This window comes from Carcharodon carcharias, chromosome 4, assembly GCF_017639515.1.
Source record: "Carcharodon carcharias isolate sCarCar2 chromosome 4, sCarCar2.pri, whole genome shotgun sequence".
Lineage (NCBI taxonomy): Eukaryota > Metazoa > Chordata > Chondrichthyes > Lamniformes > Lamnidae > Carcharodon > Carcharodon carcharias.
The window spans coordinates 154,589,600-154,610,326 of NC_054470.1; the positions used below are offsets into that span (position 1 = coordinate 154,589,600).

Consider the following 20,727-nt stretch of genomic DNA (forward strand, 5'->3'; position numbering starts at 1 on the left):
CCCTCAGGATCTTATATTTTCAATCAAGTCACCTTTTACTGTTCTAAACTTCAGCGAATACAAGTCTAGTCTGTCCAATCATTCCTCATAAGACAACGCATGCATTCCAGGTAATAGTTTGGTAAACCTTCACTGAACTGCTTCCAATGCATTTATGTGTGAGAGATGGAAATAGTGAGATGCCCTCTACAACGCATCTGGGACCTGCGTGAACTGGGTAAGCAACTGTGCGTCTCCTTAAAAAATAAGACTGAAGAAATTAAATGTTGAGTCTGAACCAGGGAGTGTAAATTAGAAAAGTGAAGTCAATGTCAAATCAAGTACAGAAAGAACAAAAAAGGGAAAGATTAGATTAAGAAAAAGAAAAGTTTTTTTAAAAAATTGTTCTTATTACATCTCCTATAATGAAAAGCTGAAGCAGTAAGACTCTACACTTGAAATAGTTAATTTTCCGTATCAGAGAAGGAGTTTGGCAGTTATTAGCACTGATCACACCTAGTTGGTATTTGGAGAGATTTGGTATCCCTCTACATGCATCACAAAAAATTAACATGCAGGTTCTACAAAAGCAAATGGTATGGCAGCCTTTATTATAGGGGGTTAAAATATTTGGTAAGGAAGGCTTGCTGCAATTATGTAGGGTGTGATCACACCCAGACTGTGTACAGTTTTGGTCTCCTTACCAAAGCAAGGATATACTTGCCTTAGAGGGGGTGCAATGAAGATTCACTAGCTTGATTTCTCCAATTAGAGGATTGTCCTATGATGAGAGGTTGAGTAGGATGGGCCTATACTCTCTGAAATTTAGAAGCATGTAAGGAGATTGCATTGAAACATATAAAATTCATAGAGGACTTGACAGGATAGATGCTAAGAGGCTGTTTTCCCTGGCTAGAGAGACTAGAACTAAGGTTGGCCATTTAGGACTGAGATGAGGTCAAATTTCTTCGTTCTGAGGATTGTGAATCTTTGGAATTCTCTACCTGAGATCTGGATGCTCAGTTGTTGAAACTGGAGTTTGTAGGTTTTTGGACACGAATGGAATCAGGGAATGTGAGATATGATGAGAAATTGGAATTGAGCTAAAGATCAGTCATGATCTTATTGAATTTTGAGTAGGCTCCAGGGGCCATATGCTGTGCTCTTGATGTTCTTATATTCCTTTATTAAAAGCATTCTTGGTTTGAAATGGACAAGCCCTTCCTTTGGCAAGTTTACCATGCAAGTACAGGAAATTCACATTGTTTAATAGATTTGACTGGTGAGTCAAACAATGCAATGCCATTTTTCAGAAAGCAACTTTCAGATTCTCATGTTTAACCTTGCTTCTCACCACAACCACCCACACGTCTAAAGTTGCTGTGCAATTTGTGCATAAATAAGAGTGAATGCTGTTACCCTCAATACAATTGGAAATTAGCAAAAATAACAGCCAGCTAATATTATACTAATATTAATCGTTAGCTAGCAGATGCACTTTGTAGATATATTCAATCATCATTCTAATTTGTGGTGGAAGCTGCCAGATTCACTAAATTGAAAATCAAATGTTGCAGTGCAAACTAGTATCTGTCAGGAAGTTTTTGCATTGACAGCAAATTTATCAGATAAAACTGGAGCAGGGACACTTAGTTAGGAGTGAAGAATAACTTCATAAACTGTTCAGCAAATGATAACTTGGTTGGGCTGTTGAATATGGATATACCAAAATATCTGATTTCCTATACATTTTAATTAAAATTCTGTCACTTACTAAATAAGTGTTCTAAAACTAGCTAAATTTCTCAAACTTTATAATAAAATATTATGGGTGTATGTTCCAAACAAAACTCTTGTGAAAAATACACAGGAGTTGGGCAGTATTTGTAATAACTCTGCATTGGCTACATTGGAGCCTTGTTGTCAGTGGTCACAGCTATCCTTCGATTTGAGGATAACGTCTACTCAGGGTCATGAGTTTCTGCCATGGGCCTTCACGTGATGAAACAGGCCAATTCTCAGCCCGCGGCTTTTTTGGGCACATGGGGCAGGCTGTCCCATGAGGTAATGGGATCCAGATTGCAGGATTCGCTTCCTTTTCTTTTCTTCTCTGCCACTGTTCTGCCGCATCATTAAGATGTTGTGACTCAAAGCGTGTTGCAGCTTGATGGAAAAGTTGTCAACATTTTGAATGATTCGTCACAAGCTCCTCCCAGTCAAAATGTCAATGCTTCTAGGACAGCTTCAGAACATTTTTGAAGGATTTTCTTTGTCCTTCCTTGGAAAGTTGGCCACTTGAGAGAAAACAGGACTTGACGAGGGAGACATGTTTTGGCCATCCCGCAAAGCTAATTTTGCAGGAGTTTTCCTGAATGCTTGTGGACCTGGCTTCAAGAAGGGCACTTGTCTTCAGTCAACTGCCCTCCAATTGAATCCAGAGGACACTGACCATAGCATACATAGCTTTTTTGAAACCACCAGGGCCATCTATCAACCAAGGTCAAATGAACAAAATCTCCTTCACTCATATTTTCCTGAATCGCCTACTTCCTGTGCCTGAGGAAATTCTTCCAGAGAGGACTTGTTTTACGCTTTAGCAACCTCTGGTATAGAGCCTAGTATTGAGAATGGAAACGTTTGGAAGGTTTCTTGGCAAGTGTCCTGCGCACTTGTTTGAAACATTGTCTCAGTTTATGCAAGTGTTTATCAATGATAAAGCCATAGGGGCAGAAGATACAATTTAGCGAAGGAAACCCCACTTATTGGCAGGCAGTCTCTGTGAAGAAATGTAACTTTTTCTCTCTCGCTGTTCAAAAGAAGTGGCCATTCACTTCAATGTGTTTTTGAATCAAGGTTTCAATCCTCGCTCGCCGCAAACAACCCCTCAGGATCTGGTTTTGGGCAATAAGCTTTCGGACAAAGCTCTGAGCGTTGGAAGGTGTAGGCGTTCCATTGCCGGCTGAATGAGATTCGCGCTTTGATTATGTTACACAAAGCGCCTTTCAAATCCAATGGGAGCACGTTATCGGCCGCCTCCACGCAATTTGCGTGCTGGTTCCTTCCTGCTCCCTCATCGGAGCCTCTTGTGGAGCCAGAGAGAGAGAGAAAGAGATGGCGAGCTTATTAAAGATTGTGTCTTCTTTAGTAAGGAGTGGGTCCCGGACCCTCCCCAGCGTCTGCACCGTGCAGCGAAGAGACTGTGAGTCAGCCTAGAATCTCTTTTAAGCATAATCTTCTGTCTGAAAAAAAGGCAGAATTAACCCAGAAACTTTAGTCCCGCTTTTGCTATTAATTTGCGACGTGACGGCTTGCACATAAAGGTCTGCCTTGAGCTGGGTTGCCGGCGTTGTTATTTGCAGATTTATTATTGTTATTTGGGGTCAGATTGAATGCTACCAGGCTCCACACGCCGCCTTTCTGTTACTTGCACTGGCTCTAGGATCTTGCAAAATTATCTCACTTTCCCACTCTTGCCAATTCCACGGTGAATCACTGAGAACCAGCCAAACTCAGTCATAAAAGATGCTTCTTCCAGAAATCTTGTAAGGATGCCAGCAGTAGCTAAAGACTCTACTAGGAACCAATCCAGCTTTAGCAACTTGTAGTAATGGTCCATTATGGTTCAATGTAAAACTGAGCCAAAGCAGATAAAAGCAAAACATTGTAGATAAAAAGGGGTGAGGATGGAGGGGTGGGTTCATGGTCTGAAGTTGTTGAACTCAGTGTTAAATCTGGAAGGCTGTAAAGTGCCTAATCAGAAGATGAGGTGCTGTTCCTCCAGTTTGCGTTGGGCTTCACTAGAACATTGCAGCAGGCCAAGGACGGACATGTGGGCATGAGAGCAGGATGGTGTGTTGAAATGGCAAGCGACAGGGAGGTCTGGGTCATGCTTGTGGACGGACCGAAGGTGTTTCACAAAGTGGTCACCCAGTCTGCGTTTGGTCTCCCCAATGTAGAGGAGACAGCATTGGGAGCAGTGAATGCAGTAGACCAAATTGAAGGAGGTGCAAGTGAAGTGCTGCTTCATCTAAAAGGAGTGTTTGGGCCCTTCGACGGTGAGGAGGAAGGAGGTAAAGGGACAGATGTTGCACCTTTTGCGATTGCATGGGAAGGTGCCATGGGAGGGAGATGAGGTTTGGAGATGATGGTGGAGTGGACCAGGGTGTTCTGGAGGGAACGTCCCTACAGAATGTTAACGGGGGAGGGGGGGTGAAGGGAAGATCTGTTTGGTGGTGGCATCTTGCAGGAGTTGGCAGAAATGGCGGAGGATGATCCTTTGAATGCAGAGGCTGGTGGGGTGAAAAGTGAGGACAAGGGGGACCCTATCATGGTTCTGGGAGGGAGGAGAAGGTGTGAGGGCAGAAGCACGGGAGATGGGTTGGACACGGAAAGCAAAGCAGATTTGTTGAAGAATGCCTCTTTTTAAAAAAATCTTAGCCCGTTGGCACTTTGCACTGTGTTTTTGTCAACGCTTTTGTGAATCAGGTTTTTTCCATTCCAAATTCCTACATCTACATTTCTAATATCATTCACCGATATAAACTTGTAATTTACGATTTGGCCACTGGGTTCTTTGTATATCAATGAATAGGATTGTTAACTGTGCAATGAAACCTCCTGGAATACAACTAGATTTCACCTTCCCGTCATTAGTTGCCCATTAGGAAATAGCAAAAGTTTAAGTAAGTCATATTTGTCTTTGTGAGTGTTAGGAATGAATTTTAGCTTTAAAGTTTATGTTTGATTTGTATTTCTCTCTGTATCTGTGTGTTAAGAAAGTTCAAATGGAGTTTTAGTTTCACTTTGGAAAGGAGCTTGCATTTCTAATGAGTTTTATAGTTTCTATAAAGTAAAAGTAAAAATACAAAGGTAGAAGGATTGGACTGTTACCTAGCAACAGGGGCCCAGAGAGGCAAGTCCCTCCCATAGATGCGCACACACAAGAAGAGAAACAGCAGTTGTTTTGGAAGCTGTTTGAGTGCAGTTGGTTTTGAAAGTTGCTGTCAGGAGAAACTGGAGCAAAGCGGGCAGATAGCCAGTCCCAAGCTAAAGAAAAACCCCAAATATCCAGGGGAGTGGAAGAGGGGAAAGTTCAAAGAAGACCTTCTAGTCAAAAGAAGGACAGGAACCTGGGAAAATGTCCTGTTAATGAAGTTAAGAGTGAGGGGCAGAGAGAAGGGCTCCATGCCTCAGACTTAGAGAGACAAAAGCTATAAAAGCAGATTTAAATCGAGAACAGCTTGCAAGAGGCAAGAAGGTCCAAAGAGACAACTGAAGGTCTGTAACTCTTTGCTATGGGCATGTGAAGGAGTGGTGTACTGTTAATACTGAGTTGGTGACAGAGAGTGCATGGAAGACAGCATGAATGCATGTGATGACCCAGGGAAAAGGAAAATCGGAAGGAGAGTTTGAAACCCTGCAGATGAACACTTGTGGAAGGCACCTGAGAGAAGGCTTTGGTTTGGGAGAAGATTCCAAGATGGGGTCTTGGAGAGTGGAGATTGGAAATCCGAATGTGAAAGATGGAGTGCAGTCAGACTGGTTGGCTCTGGGGGAGTTGAGGAGAGATCCACAGCATCTGTTTGAGGTGGCATCTGTCACGTGATTTCAGAATGTGGTGTGTCTGACCACAGGGTGCCATAGGTTTACATGGACTGTGTACTTACGGTGGACATTAGAGTATAAGATAGTTTTTGTAGCTTATGTTATCCTTACAAACCTGTATTTATCTGTAAAGGTGTAATTGTGGGTGAAGGAGTATTACAATATAGTTCATCTTTTCTTATTGAATAAATGTTTCGTCCTTTTGTTAAAAGTTCATCAACTGACTTCTGTGCCTCTGTTCAGTAGCTACCCTCCACATATTGAAACAAACAAATAAAAGTTAAGCTCTATCAAGCTGGGTTTCACTCTGGGATCAGGCTTGTCCAGGGGTAACCTCAGCTGGGATCATAACATTGTCTAAAAGGTCCAGCCTTGCATCAATTGGAGAGTGGGAAAAAAAACTCTTCCATTACCCAATCAGATGATTCTTGACTGTCAAACAGCTGTTTTCCGATCTCTAATACTTTTACAACTAATAAACAGGAGTGTTCAATCAAGGCTATCATTTCAGTGCAGTACTGAGAGCGTGCTGCATTGTTAGAGGTGCTGTCTTTTGGATGAGATGTCAAACCAAGATTCAATCAGCCCCCTCAAGTGAATGTCAACAATTCCAAGGGTTATATGAAGAAGAACAGGGGAGTTCGCTCTGGTGCCCTGGTCAATATTTATCCCTCAACATCCCCAAAGAGGATTTTTTGGTCATGTGTATTACTGTTTGTGAAAGTTTGCTGTGTGCAAATTGGCTGCCATGTTTCTGAAATTTCAACATGACTTAACTTCAAGAAAACTACATCATTGGCTATAGAGCACTTTGGGACACTCCGAGGGCAGTGGGGGATTTACAGTTAGTAGGGCCCCGTGCTCAGCTTCATTTATGGCCCCCTCCTTGGGACCTGAAGGCCAGAGCCAAGAAATTAACAAATTGACCAGTGGTTCTTCACTTGTGAAAACATGCCTGTATACAGTAATCGTGAAATAGTCCTACCACCACAGTAGGACACTCTTGGCTTGTCTATACTGAAATCCTGTTCCACTACTGTGGCATCGGGTCCCCAGTTTACTTTCTGCATGTTTTATATCAACCTGGGCAATTAATATTGCATTAAACATCTTGAACATTTTCAAAACGAGCAATATAATGTGCACGATGAGCCTATTCCCATCAAAAACTGACCATCTGCTTGGAATTGCTAAAAGCAGTTGCTCCCTAACAACATCTTCCAAAAACTCTGCAGACCCAAGATGCCCTGTGGAAAAAGAGGGCTGGTGGCACTGCAGAACACTTTTTTGGAAAAACAAAAACAAAAATACCTGGAAAAACTCAGCAGGTCTGGCAGCATCCGTGGATGGGAGCACAGTTAACGTTTCAAGTCCGCATGACTCTTCAACAGAACTAAGGAAAAACGGAAAAGGGGTGAAATATAAGCTGGTTTAAGGTGGGGGGTTTTGGGACAAGAGAGCTGGATAGAGGGCCAGTGATTTTTTGGAAAATATTGCCTGGTAATCCAGCAGTAAGATAACACTTAGTGATGCGCTAGAGCACTTTAGATATTGGTTGGTGGAATGATAGTCTTTATTCCCTGTGAATATTTGTGTCTCTTTTACTTAATCCCCTTTCATTCTGCACACACATTGATTTATTAATCTGAATATATATTTAAAGGCGTTGTAGGGTAAAATAAATCTAAAAATTGGACATCATTTTTATTAAGGACAATTCATTTGGATTCAGTTTGAACCTGTCCTTTTGCTTCTCTCACATACTTAGTTTCACAAATACAGAACATCAAATAAAATGAGTAGAGCTACTGAAACATTGCTAAGTATAATTGCAAAGTAATTTGTTGGAACACTTGTTAATAGATCACACTGTGGAAAGCAATTAAACTTTTCTAACATATATAATGACTGAGCTGTATGCAAACACATACAGCTCCTTCTTATCTATACCACCATTCTTACTATCAGATCCACAACATGCTTTGTAAATGTTATTTTTAGTTTTAATTCAACCACCAAATGAGTCAACCACACAGCAACAATGAGTGTCAAAAGCAGTGAATTAAGGAGTCTGACAGTAAACAAGTCCAATGGGGAATCTACAGGGTACAATAATTTTAAAGCAAAATTCATTTTTGGGAAGCAATTGCTGCCTTGGCGCTGGTGCAAACTGAGGGCAGGTGATGGCTAACTTCGATAACTTCGAGGAACTTGCCGGGCTCGATCACAACTGACAAAAGGGTTTGCAGAAGGAAGGGATTTCGGTACAGTTTCACCTGAAGTGTTCCTGCAAATCCAGTTTCAACCTGTTGAAGCAGGCACTGGGATAAGCATTTAGAATGTGGAAGAGTTCCAAACATTGAATAAATGAAATTATTTTTGGTTTGTAGAAAGAATGATGTGGGAGCTGATAGAAACTATGCCATTACTACTAACATATCAACTATAAAATTCACCATACTCAACACATAGTCCTTTACAAATAATACTCAATCTAAAAAATAATTGCAGTCTAAATATTATGTGCGATATTCCCAAAGCTGTAGCCGCCACTTTAAAAAGAGAAACTGTTTCTTTATAGGTTAAAGCATGTTTACAATATGCACCTATATATATTCCTAGAGACATAATGAACTTTAGTTGGAGGAATGTTTGAAAATTGTATAACTCAGTATCCCACGCAATATCTTGGACATTTAATGTTTATTATCTTTGAAGAGCTGGGGAAACTGTTAAGAGACATTTGCTTCTGTGGGGTTTTATATATAGCTTATACCTGTTTGCTACAGTGTGTTATCACTGGCAGCCTACCTTGTGATCAGGGGGCTGTTGAAAAAATGTTGCGAACTGTCCAAATCTTGAATGACGACGAGAGTTACAATTTCCCCCTATTCGCTAATTATTCAGCCAAAATTCAGTGCTGGACGATTTGTAACCAGAATGAATCATTTCACAAGCCCAATAATTCTGTGGTATTTTTCTTGTCATTACAGGTCACCATTACTGCTCACGCAATGGCATCTCTAACCCCAGTACTACCTCAACACCTTAACCCAGGCTTGTCCAACCTTTTTCTTGGTAGTAGGGTGTGTGTGTGTGTGTGTGTGTGTGTGTGTGTGTGTGTGTGTGTGTGTGTGTGTGTGTGTGTGTGGGGTGGGGAGGGGGGGGTCATATTTCCAGTTTTTTTCGCACACAAAGGGTTGAAGGGCAAATTTTGGAAAGATAAAGTTTGGCACAATATTAGACCGAATTTAAAAAAAAATTGTGATGTTAAGAAACAATTGCTAAGCAAAAATAAAGCAATGTCAAAGCAATAAATTATTAAGCTGAAAAAAGAGTAATTAATAAAAATGACCAGAGTGTGAGAGGGTCAGGGTGTGTGTCCAATTCACTCCCATCCTCAGGGTGCGCACTCAATCACCCTCACCCACTATGTGAGCGGGTGTGAGTATATGTTGATGTGTGTGGTGGTGAGAATGAGTGAGAAACCTGAGACTGGGGGTAAGACAGACATTCACACTTACACACACTCTCACTCCACACACGCTTACTCCTATACACACACACACACACACACACACACACACTGTCACTCCCACACACACACACACACACACACACACACACACACACACTCTCAATCCCACATTCCCACACACTCATTTGCAGGCACACTCACTCCCACACACCCACACACATGCACCCACACCCACACACACACACTTTCACTCCCACATTCCCACACACTCACTCGCAGACACACTCTCACTCCCACACACCCACACACACAATCTCTCACTTCCACACATCCACACACACACACACACACACACACACTCTTATTCTCACTCCCACACGCCCGCCCAAACACATTCTCACTCCCACATTCCCATCATACCCTCACTCACAGAAACACACACACACACACACACACACACTTCCACACATCCACACACACATACACACTCTCACTCCCACTCACACACTCGCACTTAATCTCTCAAACGCTACCCATCTTCATCCCCATCCCCTGTTCCAATCCTGGGTACCGCAGCATCTCACTCATGTGGTCCGTGGCAGACAGCTTCTCCTCCCTGCGGCTCATGGCAGACAGCCTCTGCTCCCCATGGCACTCCCTCTCCTCTTCCCTGCTGAAAGAAAATCTCTTTCTCCCCAGCAAACTGGTGCCTCTGTTGTTCACTGCTCTAGTGAGCCTATTAGCAGCAAACGTGAGAGGAGAAACCTGTGATTGGAAGAGAGGCTCCGAGGACAATCTTCCACTCTAACTTACCTGTTTGACAGGCATTTTGAAAATTCAATTGAGGGGGCCACATAGGGGGGGCTTCGGGGGCCAGATGTGGGTCACGGGTTGGAGAAGCTTGCCTTAATCAGCCCCCCACTTCATACACTTTGAAGCTCATTCATTTTGGGTCCCCCGTTATTGGGGGCACCGTGCCATGGCACAGTGTGTTTCATTGTAAATCCGCCTCTGCCTGAGGGAGTGTAAGGTGCTCTTTAAATACAAGTCCTTCTACTTTAGAGTTGGTTACCTAACCTGTTCCACAGAGTTCTTCTCTGAAATATTACGGCATGTCTATCTGCCTTGTTTTTCCTTTTGAGGTTAATTTTTTTTCTCCAAGATTGTACTTCTTTGCAGTTTTTGTCACCCTTTTGATTTTTTCCCTCCTCTTTGCCCTCTACCCTGCCCATCACCTCCACTTCTTTCCCTTCACATGGAGTGCTGGTTAGGAAATTGCAGAATTGTTTGTCTGTTTTCCTTTTCCAACTGGGATTCCCAGCAAATGCTGCACTGTGCCTAGAGTGCCCATTTACAGAATTAGCCAGAGTATATTGGTTAAAGCAGCCTAAAAATTAACTGCCAGGCATAAGTCATTTTGGTCTTTGGAGCCCTGGTCTTACAGGTGCTGTCTGGGTGGTATAGTATATGCACGCTAATAAAACAGTGTATATTCTGAATAGTGTCATAGGTGATTCCTTTGTTAGAAATAAAAGAAAATAATTAAGGAAAGCCAGCATGGATTTGTTAAGGGCAAATCGTGTTTAACTAATTTCCTTGAGTTTTTTGATAAAGGAATAGAGAGGGTTGATGAGGGTACATGAACTTCTAAAAGACATTTAATAAAGTGCCACACAACAGACTTGTCAACAAAGTTCGAGCTCATGGAATAAAAGAGACAGTAGCAGCGTGGATATGAAATGGGCTGTTTTTAAAAAATTTGTTTGTGGGATATTGTCTTTGAGCAGGTGGTGTTGTACCATCTACAAGTGAAGGTTGTACAGTTAGCCCAGACTGGGTGAGGTTGGGAGATTTCCTCCCGGGAAGGGCATTAGTAAACCAGATGGGATTTTACAGCAACCTAATAGCTTCATGATTACTGTTAATGAGACCAGCATTTTATTCCAGATTTATTAATTAATTGAATGTAAATTTCTCCAGCTGCCATGTTGTGATTTGAACTGATGCCTCCAGGGTATTAGTCCAATAACATTACCACAGGCTACCATCCCCCAAGTAACGGGGAACAGAGGATAGTGGTGAACAGTCGATTTCCGAACTGGAGGAAGGTATAGTGGGGTACCCCAGGGGTCTGTGTTAGGACCCCTGCTTTTCTCGTTTCGTTAAACATTAATGACCTAAGACGGTCAGCTACTGGACTTCAGGACACATTTCAAAATTTGCAGATTACCCAAAACTTGGAAGTATTGTGAACTGTGAGGGGGATAGTGATAAACTTCAAGAGGACATAGATAGGCTAGTGGAATGGGTGAGCAGGTGGCAGATGAAATTTAATGCAGAGATATATGAAATGACTCATTTTGGTAGGAAAAACGAGGAGAGGCAATATAAAATAAAGCATGAAATTCCAAAGTGAAATGCAGGAGCAGCGAGATCATCATTGAAGGTGGCAAGTCAGGTTGAAAAAGTGGTTAATAAGGCGTTTGGGATCCTGGGCTTTATAATTAGGGACATAGAATACATAAAAACAAGGAAATTGTTGATTAACTTGTATATAATGCTGATTTGGCCTCAGCTGGAGTTTTTTATTCTTCCACGGGATGTAGGCATCACTGGCATGGCCAGCATTTATTCCACATCCCTAATTGTCCTTGAGAAAGTGGCGGTGAGCTGCCTTCTTGAACTGCTTCAGTCCATCTGGTGCAGGTACACCCACAGTGCTGTTAGGGAGGGAGTTCCAGATTTTGACCCAGTGACGGTGAAGGAACAGTGATACATTTCCAAGTCAGGATGGTTAGTGACTTGGAGAGAAACTTGCAGTTGGTGGTGTTCTGCTGCCCTTGTCCTTCTAGGTAGTAGAGGTCACAGGTTTGAAAGGTGCTGTTGAAGGAACCTCGGTTAGTTACCGCAGTGCATCTTGTAAATGGTACACAATGCTACTGTGCATTGGTGGTGGAGGGAGTGAATGTCTAAGTTGGTGGATGGTGTGCTGATTAAGCAGGTTGCTTTGTCCTTGAAGGTGTCGAGCTTCTTGAGTGTTGGAACTGCACTCACCTATGCAAGTGGAGAGTGTTCCGTCACACTCCTGACTTGTACCTTGTAGATGGTGGACAGACTTTGGGGAGTCAGGAGTTGAGTTATTCACGTCAGAATTCCCAGTCTTTGACCTGCTGTTGTAGCCACAGTATTTATCTGGCTTGTCCAGTTCAGTTTCTGGTCAATGGTAACCCCCAGGATGTTGGTAGTGGGGGATTAATTGATGGCAATGCCATTGAATGTCATGGGGAGATGGTCAGATTCTCTTGTTGGAGTTGAAATTGTGTCCAGTTCTGGCCACCACAAGGATGTGACTGTATTAGAGAGAGTGCAAAGATGATTCACAAAAATGGTTCCTGGAATAAGGAACTTCTGCTATGTGGATAGATTGGAGAAGCTGGGTTCCCCATTGGAGGAGATTTGATAGAGGTGTTCAAAATTATGAGAGGGTTGCACAGATAGGGCAAAACTGTTAAAAAGAAGCAATGGCGACATAAGGAAAATCTTATGTAGCAAGTGATTAGGATCTGGAATGCACTGCCTGAGAGTTTGGTGGAGGCAGATTCAATCGAGGTCTTCTAAAGAGAATTGGATAATTTCTGAAGGGAAAATAATTTGTAGGGTTACAGGGAGAAGGCAGGGAAGTGGGGTTAGGTGAGTTGTTTTTGCAGAGAGCCAGCATGAACCTGATGAATTGAACAGCCTCCTTACAGGGCCATGTGGACCATGCTGGGAAGTGGAGGTACCAAACATAGGGTGGGATGGTGGGTGGGTGGCATATCTGCAGCATTTTACCAGCAGCAGGGTAGGTAGTTGGCATCCCTCCTGCCGTGGGGGCAATTGTCTTTTGAAAGTCGCTATTAAATCTCCCACCATCCTTTCAGGCATTACATTCCAGATGGTAACAACTCACTGCATTTAAAAAAAATCCTCATTTCCTCCGTGGATTTTTTTCCCTCAATTATCTTGAATCTCCAACCTCAGGTTACTGACCCTGTGACCAGTAAAAGCATATTCTGTTCACTAAAGAAGCTCAGCAGCATCCAGGCCAAAGCATTTTGATTGATTGACATCCTGTTTTTGAGCATGATATCCACCCTGTTCACTACCAATGTGTTGTGGCTGCAGAATGTACTTCCCTTCAGTGCGTACTGCAGTAACTTGCCAAACTCCCTTCACCAGCACTTTCCAGCCCAGGAAAAATGAGAGCAGCAATGTTGGACCATCACCACCAAAGCATACATCATCCTGACTTAGACACATCCCACCGTTCCTCCATTGCCACTGCATCAAAATCCATGAGTTCCCTGCCAAACACCATCATGGAAGCACCAACAGCGCAATGCTTCAGAGAGAAGACAAACCACCACAACCTCAGGTTAGGCTGAGCAATAAATGTAGCCATGCCAGCATCGCTGACACCGTGAGAATAAATGATTAAATAAAAGACTGTTCTACTGAGTTTTACGCATGAAGCATTCTCCGCAGAGAAAGTGAACATTGTCCTGGATGCTGGTTTTGCAAACACCATTGAATGTGACATGCCCTTGAAAGTGGACAATGGTAGATTTCTCGGAGACCTCAAAAGCAGAAGTAATATCTGCTGTCACTGCAGAAAGGTTTGAAGGTGAAAAAGAACAGAATGATGACAGTTTGCATGAATACTCAGACAAGGCACTGCCAATGGTGAACAAATTGCCCAGATTTTCTTACATCAAATGTTGATGCCATTCTGCTAGCAAGCTCAACAGACCAGAAACTGTGCAATCATTGAATAAAAAAGAGAGTGCCCGAAGGCAAGTAAAGATAATTGACATTTTTGATTACCTAGGATAATAAAATGCGTTGTAAATATTTAAACCAATTTTTAATAAATAACTTTATATTGTTAAAATGCTGCTTAAATCAGCTTGGGTAAAGCAGTTGCTGTTTGTTTACTGCACAGTACTGACTTACTGTACACATAATCTGGTTTATTTTGTTATAAACAGTATAGTGAGATTTTATGACAAAATACAGTATCTGGCTTTTGGTAACATGAAAAACATGCATACAATATGGGACAAATGTTCCTAAGAAAGTCTCCAAGGCTTAAAAATTCTAAATTGAAGATTTTTAATAGGTCAATGATCTAATGTAGTGATAATATTCCCCCAGTGCCTTCAAATTCATTATATGGAAACTGTACTGCATCAACCTGGTGTTCTCGGCACAGGGCAAACATCAATGACACTAGAAGTGTGCTGCAGAGACAGATGTTGGAATTCCTGTCAACAACATGTCCTTTCTATAACACAGGCTTTGTTCTATTATCTTCCTAATGAGGATGCCTAAAATGTCTGCAGTGACAGTTGAGGCTCTTCACTAGAGTGCTGAACTCTTGGAAACTGCCATTGATCCATTTCATATGAACATTCTGAATGTTGACTGTCTTGAGACCTTGCATTCCAGCACAGGTTACGCTATCGGAAGGAGAGCGCTGAGGGCGCCATCATGGATTCATGCTCACAGTAGGAAAAGTACATGGTTTGTACAAGGAGAGGCCATCACATGTATGAAGTAACTCTTTCGAGTACAAACACATTTCCATCTGTTCCTATTCAGATGAAGTTACATTGTTTTATAGTGTGCCATTGTGAGATTTGAACTCTTGATCTTGGGGGTTCCAAACCCAGTAGCATAACCACTTGGCTATTTAGGCCAAGCAAAACACGTTTCCATCTGTTTTCAGATGAAGTTACATTGTTTCATAGTTTGCCATTGTGAGATTTGAACTCTTGATCTTGGGGTTACAAGCCCAGTACCATAACCACTTGGCTATTTAGGCCAAGCTTCACATGTATGAAGTAGGAGCATATCTCACTCATGGGGCATAACGTTATGCTCTCTGATTGGTTGGCTGCCTCTTCCACTCTTCTGTAAAACCGGGCATCATGGCGTCAGATCTGATTCCCTGATGTCAAGGTGCCAGTCTGCAATTATAGGGAAGGCAAGCATGGCACAATTTTGGAAAGCCAGTTGTCCTTGTTGAGGCAATTAACTTGCTAATGCACCTAGACTTTTTGTTGTCTGTGTAATTTTACATTGTTCACACCAGCTGCATGTTGGGGTGGGGTGGGGTTGGGGGGGAGGGGTGGGGGGCGTGGAGGGGGGGCAAGCAGGGTGGTATTTCTGGCAGGGTTGGCACAGCAGCACACAGGTGGGATATATGGGCTAATGAGGAGCTCTGCATGAAGAATTGGAGGCTGCAGCTAAGACAGCATGAGAGGAGAAGGGAATTGTCTGGTAACTTTGGGCATACTTCTGAAGGGGAGCCACTGAAGGCATCACCTGGAAGGAAGTCTGAGTGAAGGGAGTCTGCAGTCAAGGAAGGACCCATACAGGGAAAGCTGATACAGAGGAAGGTGGGAATGGTGCACTCCGATGGAGGCTCATCAAATGAGGAGGAGAGAAAGATAAAGGGGGAGAGGAGTGCTGCTGGCCAGGACAGCAAGAACCTGCTGTCCAGCCACTTGCGGTGCGTGGTGAAGTGGAAAAGGCAGAAGGCTTCAGAAAGTAAAAGCAAAATAGTGTGGATGCTGGAGAACTGAAAGAAAATCAGAAAGTGCTGGAAAAACTCAGCTGGTCTGGCAGCATCTGTGGAGAGAGAAACAGTGTTAACATTTCGAATCTGATATGACTCTTAGGATCCTGAAGGAGCGTCACACTGGACTCTCAATGTTAACTCTGTTTCCCTCCACAGATGCTGCCAGGCTTCAGAATACTGTGTGCAGGCTGCCCCAGCGGAAGAGCTTACTGGAAGGCAGGGTGTACAAGCAGGGCGCAAACTACCTTCATGTTTCAGTGTCAGTCACTTAGACAGCTACACCTCTCCAGTGAGGCAGTCACATTTATTTGTGAGATGCTTGCAGGGGCAAGCATCTATGATGCCTATGGCTCTGAAGGTCACTGTGGCCTTGAATTTGTATGCCTTGGGATCATTTTAAAGATCAGCAGGAGATCACTATGTTGTTCCCCAGTTAGCAGCACGTCAAGCCTATCACAGATGCAGTGTTCAGGAGAGTGGAGAACTACATCAGCTTTAGTACTGATAGGCACAGCCATACCAAGAGAGCCAGAGAATTTGGGGTCATCTCTGGACTCCCGAGAGTGCAAAGGGCGATTGTATGTATGTGGTTATCGAGGCACCCATAGGCTTGCCAGGGGCATTTGACAACTGAAAGGGATTTTTTTCCTTTAATGTGTTAATTGTATGAGACCACTTCCTGTGCATCCTGCAGGTGTGTGCATGTTACCCTGGGAGTATCCACGATTCATACAACCTCAGGCCCTCCCAGTTGCCACAGCTTTTTGCGCCACTAGCATAACTGGATGGTTAGATACTTGGAGATGAGGGTTACCAGTTAAAGAGATGGCTCATGACGCTGGTCAGGAACCCCTGGGTGGCTCCCAGTAGTTCTGGTGCTTCTCCACGTTACGGCGCTCTTCCCTTGCCATTCAACTTTTTCCACTGTCACATCCCAGTCCCCCACTGAGAGTCAGGCAGGGTGCTGAGGCTCCTTGAGTTGGCATTCTGGCTCCGCGGGTTCCTTACGTCCATGTCCCTGGATAACACCTCCCATGCACAATACATGCAGATCCTCCTATAGAGGAGGGTGTCTCCACATCAGGAAGGCATGCAGGGAGTCATCATCAAACTGTGAGGGTACCTGAGATCCTACCCCTGCCATCGCTCTAGGCAGGCAGTGGTATTACCATTTCTCAATCAGTACCAATAGGGGGAAACCTGGATAAACAGTCAATAGTTATGTTGAGTGCTTCAGAGGTTGGGATTGGTAAAGATAGCGGCAAACCCTCTGTTTGCAGCTGATTTTTAATGATTAGCCTGCTGACCTCCAGATGTAGCCTCTCCGTTGTCCTGATGCACGCTGTCAGTGGCCCTTTAACCCACCTGATGGCAGCTGCTCCTTGGTGAGTGCCCGCTCTTTCGCTGCCTGACTTCCCGCCATCCTCAGTTTGTTTTACAGCAATCCCACCAGTCGGCCACTAATTGGCTGGCCGGTGCTTAATCTCAGAGTGGTGATGGGACTGGGTGGGAGCTAGCATGCCGAGTGCTTCTACCACTGTCCAATGACCATCCAATGACCATCATCTCAGGCATCGTCCATCAGTATGATTTATCATGCCTCCACCCCAGCTATTTACATGAAATCTGAATTGTATTCTCCCTTTCTCCCTCTCGCCCTCACTACTCTTTTATTTATGCTTATTGTGCTTTCCACCTTCTCGGTTCCCTCTAATTTTCTTTTATTTCTTCCTTCTGTCCCATGTTTCATACCCTTCCAAGCTACTGTCTAATTGTATTGATTCATTATTTTTTGCCTTTCCTTTTTCCTCCCCCTCCTTTTCATTCCCTGTGTCCTTCCTGTTTCTGTTGTATTTTTGTCTCATTCCTTTCCCCACAAGTTACCAACAGTAGCTCTTTATTTTAGGATCCTAAATCTTCTAAAGATATTGTCATGTGATTTATTTTCTGCTGCACAGGTTGATCCCAGTAATGGTATGAGCTTCTGGCAGCAGCCACACTATCAGTTGCAGTTTGTTCCTTTGCCTGGTACCAGGCTAGTGATTGTTAAAGAGCTCGATATGTACTTTAATCACCTTCACTCCTTGTTAAGCATCTAATGACTATCACAAACATTCACAGAAGTTGTTCAGCTAATAGCTGCATGAAGTTTATATATCCAAAAAAAACTCCATTATGAAAAGAAAGGCTTTCTTTTTTTAAAGAAGCAAACAGGAGTTTAGGATTCCTGTGTTTTGAAGATGGCATCTGTGCCATGTTAATCTTTTGTGATTAATTCGGTAGCACAGCCAGATCAAACTGGAAGCAAGTCTCTTCTGTTGCAGTTATGTTATGTTGAGTCTTCTGTAAGAGACTGAGCACTGGGATAGGGCAGCTAAACAAAGCTTCCAAACAGCTGCAGTCCTGCCATAGAAGAGCCATGTGTGACTTATTGGCCCTAAAATTGAAATGTCTCAACATGTGTAAATGTTTCCTATGTGTGCTGTGTTGCATAGAAAGCAAAATACTGCTGAAGCTGAAAACCCGAATTAAAAACAGAAAATGCTAGAATCACTCAGCAAAACTATTCTGTGAATCAAGGAGGGTAGTGTTGCCAGTTCAGGCTGATAGTGCAGTTTTTTTTATATATTCGTTCATGGGGTATGGGTGTCACAGGCAGGGCCAGCATTTGTTGCCCATCTCTAACTGACCTTGAGAAGGTGGTAGTGAGCTTCCTCTTGAACCACTGCAGTCTATGTGGTGTAGGTACACCCATACTGTTAGGTAGCGAGTTACAAGTTTTTGACCCAGCAACAGTGAAGGAATAATGATGATGTGCTGTTTGGACTGGTACTTGCAAGTGGTGGTGTTCCCATGCATCTGCTGCCCAAGTCCTTCAAGGTGGTCGAGGTTGTGGTTTTGGAAGATGCTGCCGAAGGAGCTGTGATACTGGGCTGGCAAAGTAGAGATCATCTGTTTCAGCCCATTGCTTTTCTGCCCCTGAATAAAGATAAAACCGGAACATTAATACAGGTATAAATCTCCAGCTGAACAGATTCTCTTCATCTCCATACACCTAGCATTTATAGGACAAGCTGGATGGACCAGTGATTCTTTTCCTGTCATACCTTTGTATTTGCTTCAATTCAGAATACATCCTGGGCATTTCTGCAAACTGCACATGGCACATGTTGGGAAATTCTGCAAAATATTTTTGCTCTGAATGCTCAAATATAATTGCCAATTCCCTTCAGCTATCCAGGGGCTGAGTATATAGTCAAGGGCTATGCTGAATCTTTGAACGAATCTTTAATGAAGGTATTGAATGGCAATTCAGTAAATAAATGCAAACTTTATTGTGAAATAAGCATTTTTGACAATCTCTGTTGGGCATGAGAAATTTCAGCTATTAGAGAAAAAGTCAAGATGTTTCGAGCGATCCACCACCACTTTCATAAAATAGATTTTTGTTATTGATGTTTTCTTTTGACTGGTCACTCAGGATTAGTCAGTTTTAACTGCTGAGTCAGATCGCACTACCAATTTTCTAGTTTCTTTTCCTCACTTTTGATTTGCCCATTTTCAACATCTTCTCTTCAGATTTGCTCTGGGTAAACCAATCAGCAAAGTGTTAAAGCAAAAGTGTGACAACCGTAATCAAGTTCCCATAACAGGCTGTATACACTAGGCACAAAACTTCAGATATTGGCCTGGATTTTGCAGTCAACGTTGAAGCAAGGGTCCTTACCGTTAACCTCAAAGAAAGCCTCGTTGAGAGACCTTGTGATCTCTGTGATGAGAATTTCAACCCTTTCAACATGTAATTGATTGTAGCATAGTTTAATGGGGATTCCAAGCTGCTGTGATGTTAACAAGCTGTTGAAGCAGGCAATCACATCAAAGAATTCTCACAGGCAGCCAACCAGGAAATGAAAAGCACTAAAATCAAATCACTTTTTAAAATTTTACTTAGAGTGAAATAAAGATACAAATGAGGTGGAGACAGAATTTGAAATATCATGGTAATTTTCTTTTTAAATATAGCTATTTAAAAAAAAAACTTCCAGTGATTCATCATAATGGAAACATTCAGCAACGTTCTACATATTTTTTAAGGGCCAAATCAGCTGTCCACCCCTAGTTATTATCTGGTTGCTGTAAAAACCCAGTTAGACCTTATTGAACAAAGCTTAATTTTCAGTGGGGTTTCTAACAGTGATATGAGAGCAGAAATGGGGAAGTTCTGGTCAGACCAATTGATTTCACCGATTGCTGGCTCTGAGCGGGTTGGGAACATGGGACCACCATGGAGCCTATGGTGGAGCAGTGAATGATGGACCATAGTTTCAGGATATCTGTGTTCTTCTATGCTTGCGCCAAATCTGAAATTCCTGTCAGATTCAGAGGCGTAACAAGAGCAAACGCTAATCACATTAAAGAATTTTGCCATAAAAAGGCTGCAAATTCCATGTCATTATAAATTCAACTTGATCTTGGTGTGTTAATGCAAACAAGGCAGCCAAGCCAGTTGTCTTCAGATGATGAGATTAGAGGGCACGGAATAATTGGGCTGTGCAGGCAGACATAATTCGGTCCCTGTTTTATAGTCACACATTCTCATCTTATTTTCATACAATGTTTGATAACATAGTAATTTTGAAAGCCGAGAAGCAGAATTGGTTCTTTGCAGTACAGGCTGATGAGCTGGGAGATGTAAAAGCTATGATTGCAACGTGACAAGTTTACACAGGCATTCTCTATCATAAATGTGGTCATAGCACCTTTTAAATTAAAAAGTTGACCGGAATTTGTCAGACGTATTAGTTTTTAATATGGTACAGATAAATGGAATTACAACTGAAATAATACTTTTAATGCAAAATGTAGAATTTGTCATGCCAAAAAGGCGTGAAGGAAAAAAAATCTAAAATAAGTTTTTTTTTCTCTTCCATATTCTCTTGTTTAAATTTTTTTTATTTAAATGGACAGTTACTGGGTTGATAAAATGGCCATAGCTAGTCACAAGCTGATAGTTCTGTAAAATTCTGAGCAGTTCCAATGGACA

General features: G+C 42.6%; 1 protein-coding gene across 1 annotated transcript in view; it reads left to right on the forward strand.

Moving 5' to 3' along the window:
* Nucleotides 1-3,054: 3,054 nt before the first annotated feature.
* The window catches only part of LOC121276708 (isocitrate dehydrogenase [NADP], mitochondrial-like), a 76,217-nt gene continuing 58,544 nt past the window's right edge, over nucleotides 3,055-20,727 (forward strand). Inside the window, exon 1 of the mRNA XM_041185255.1 lies at nucleotides 3,055-3,178. Within this exon, the coding sequence (XP_041041189.1) occupies nucleotides 3,091-3,178 (88 nt within the window). The 5' untranslated portion in view covers nucleotides 3,055-3,090. The remainder of the gene's footprint in view (nucleotides 3,179-20,727) is intronic.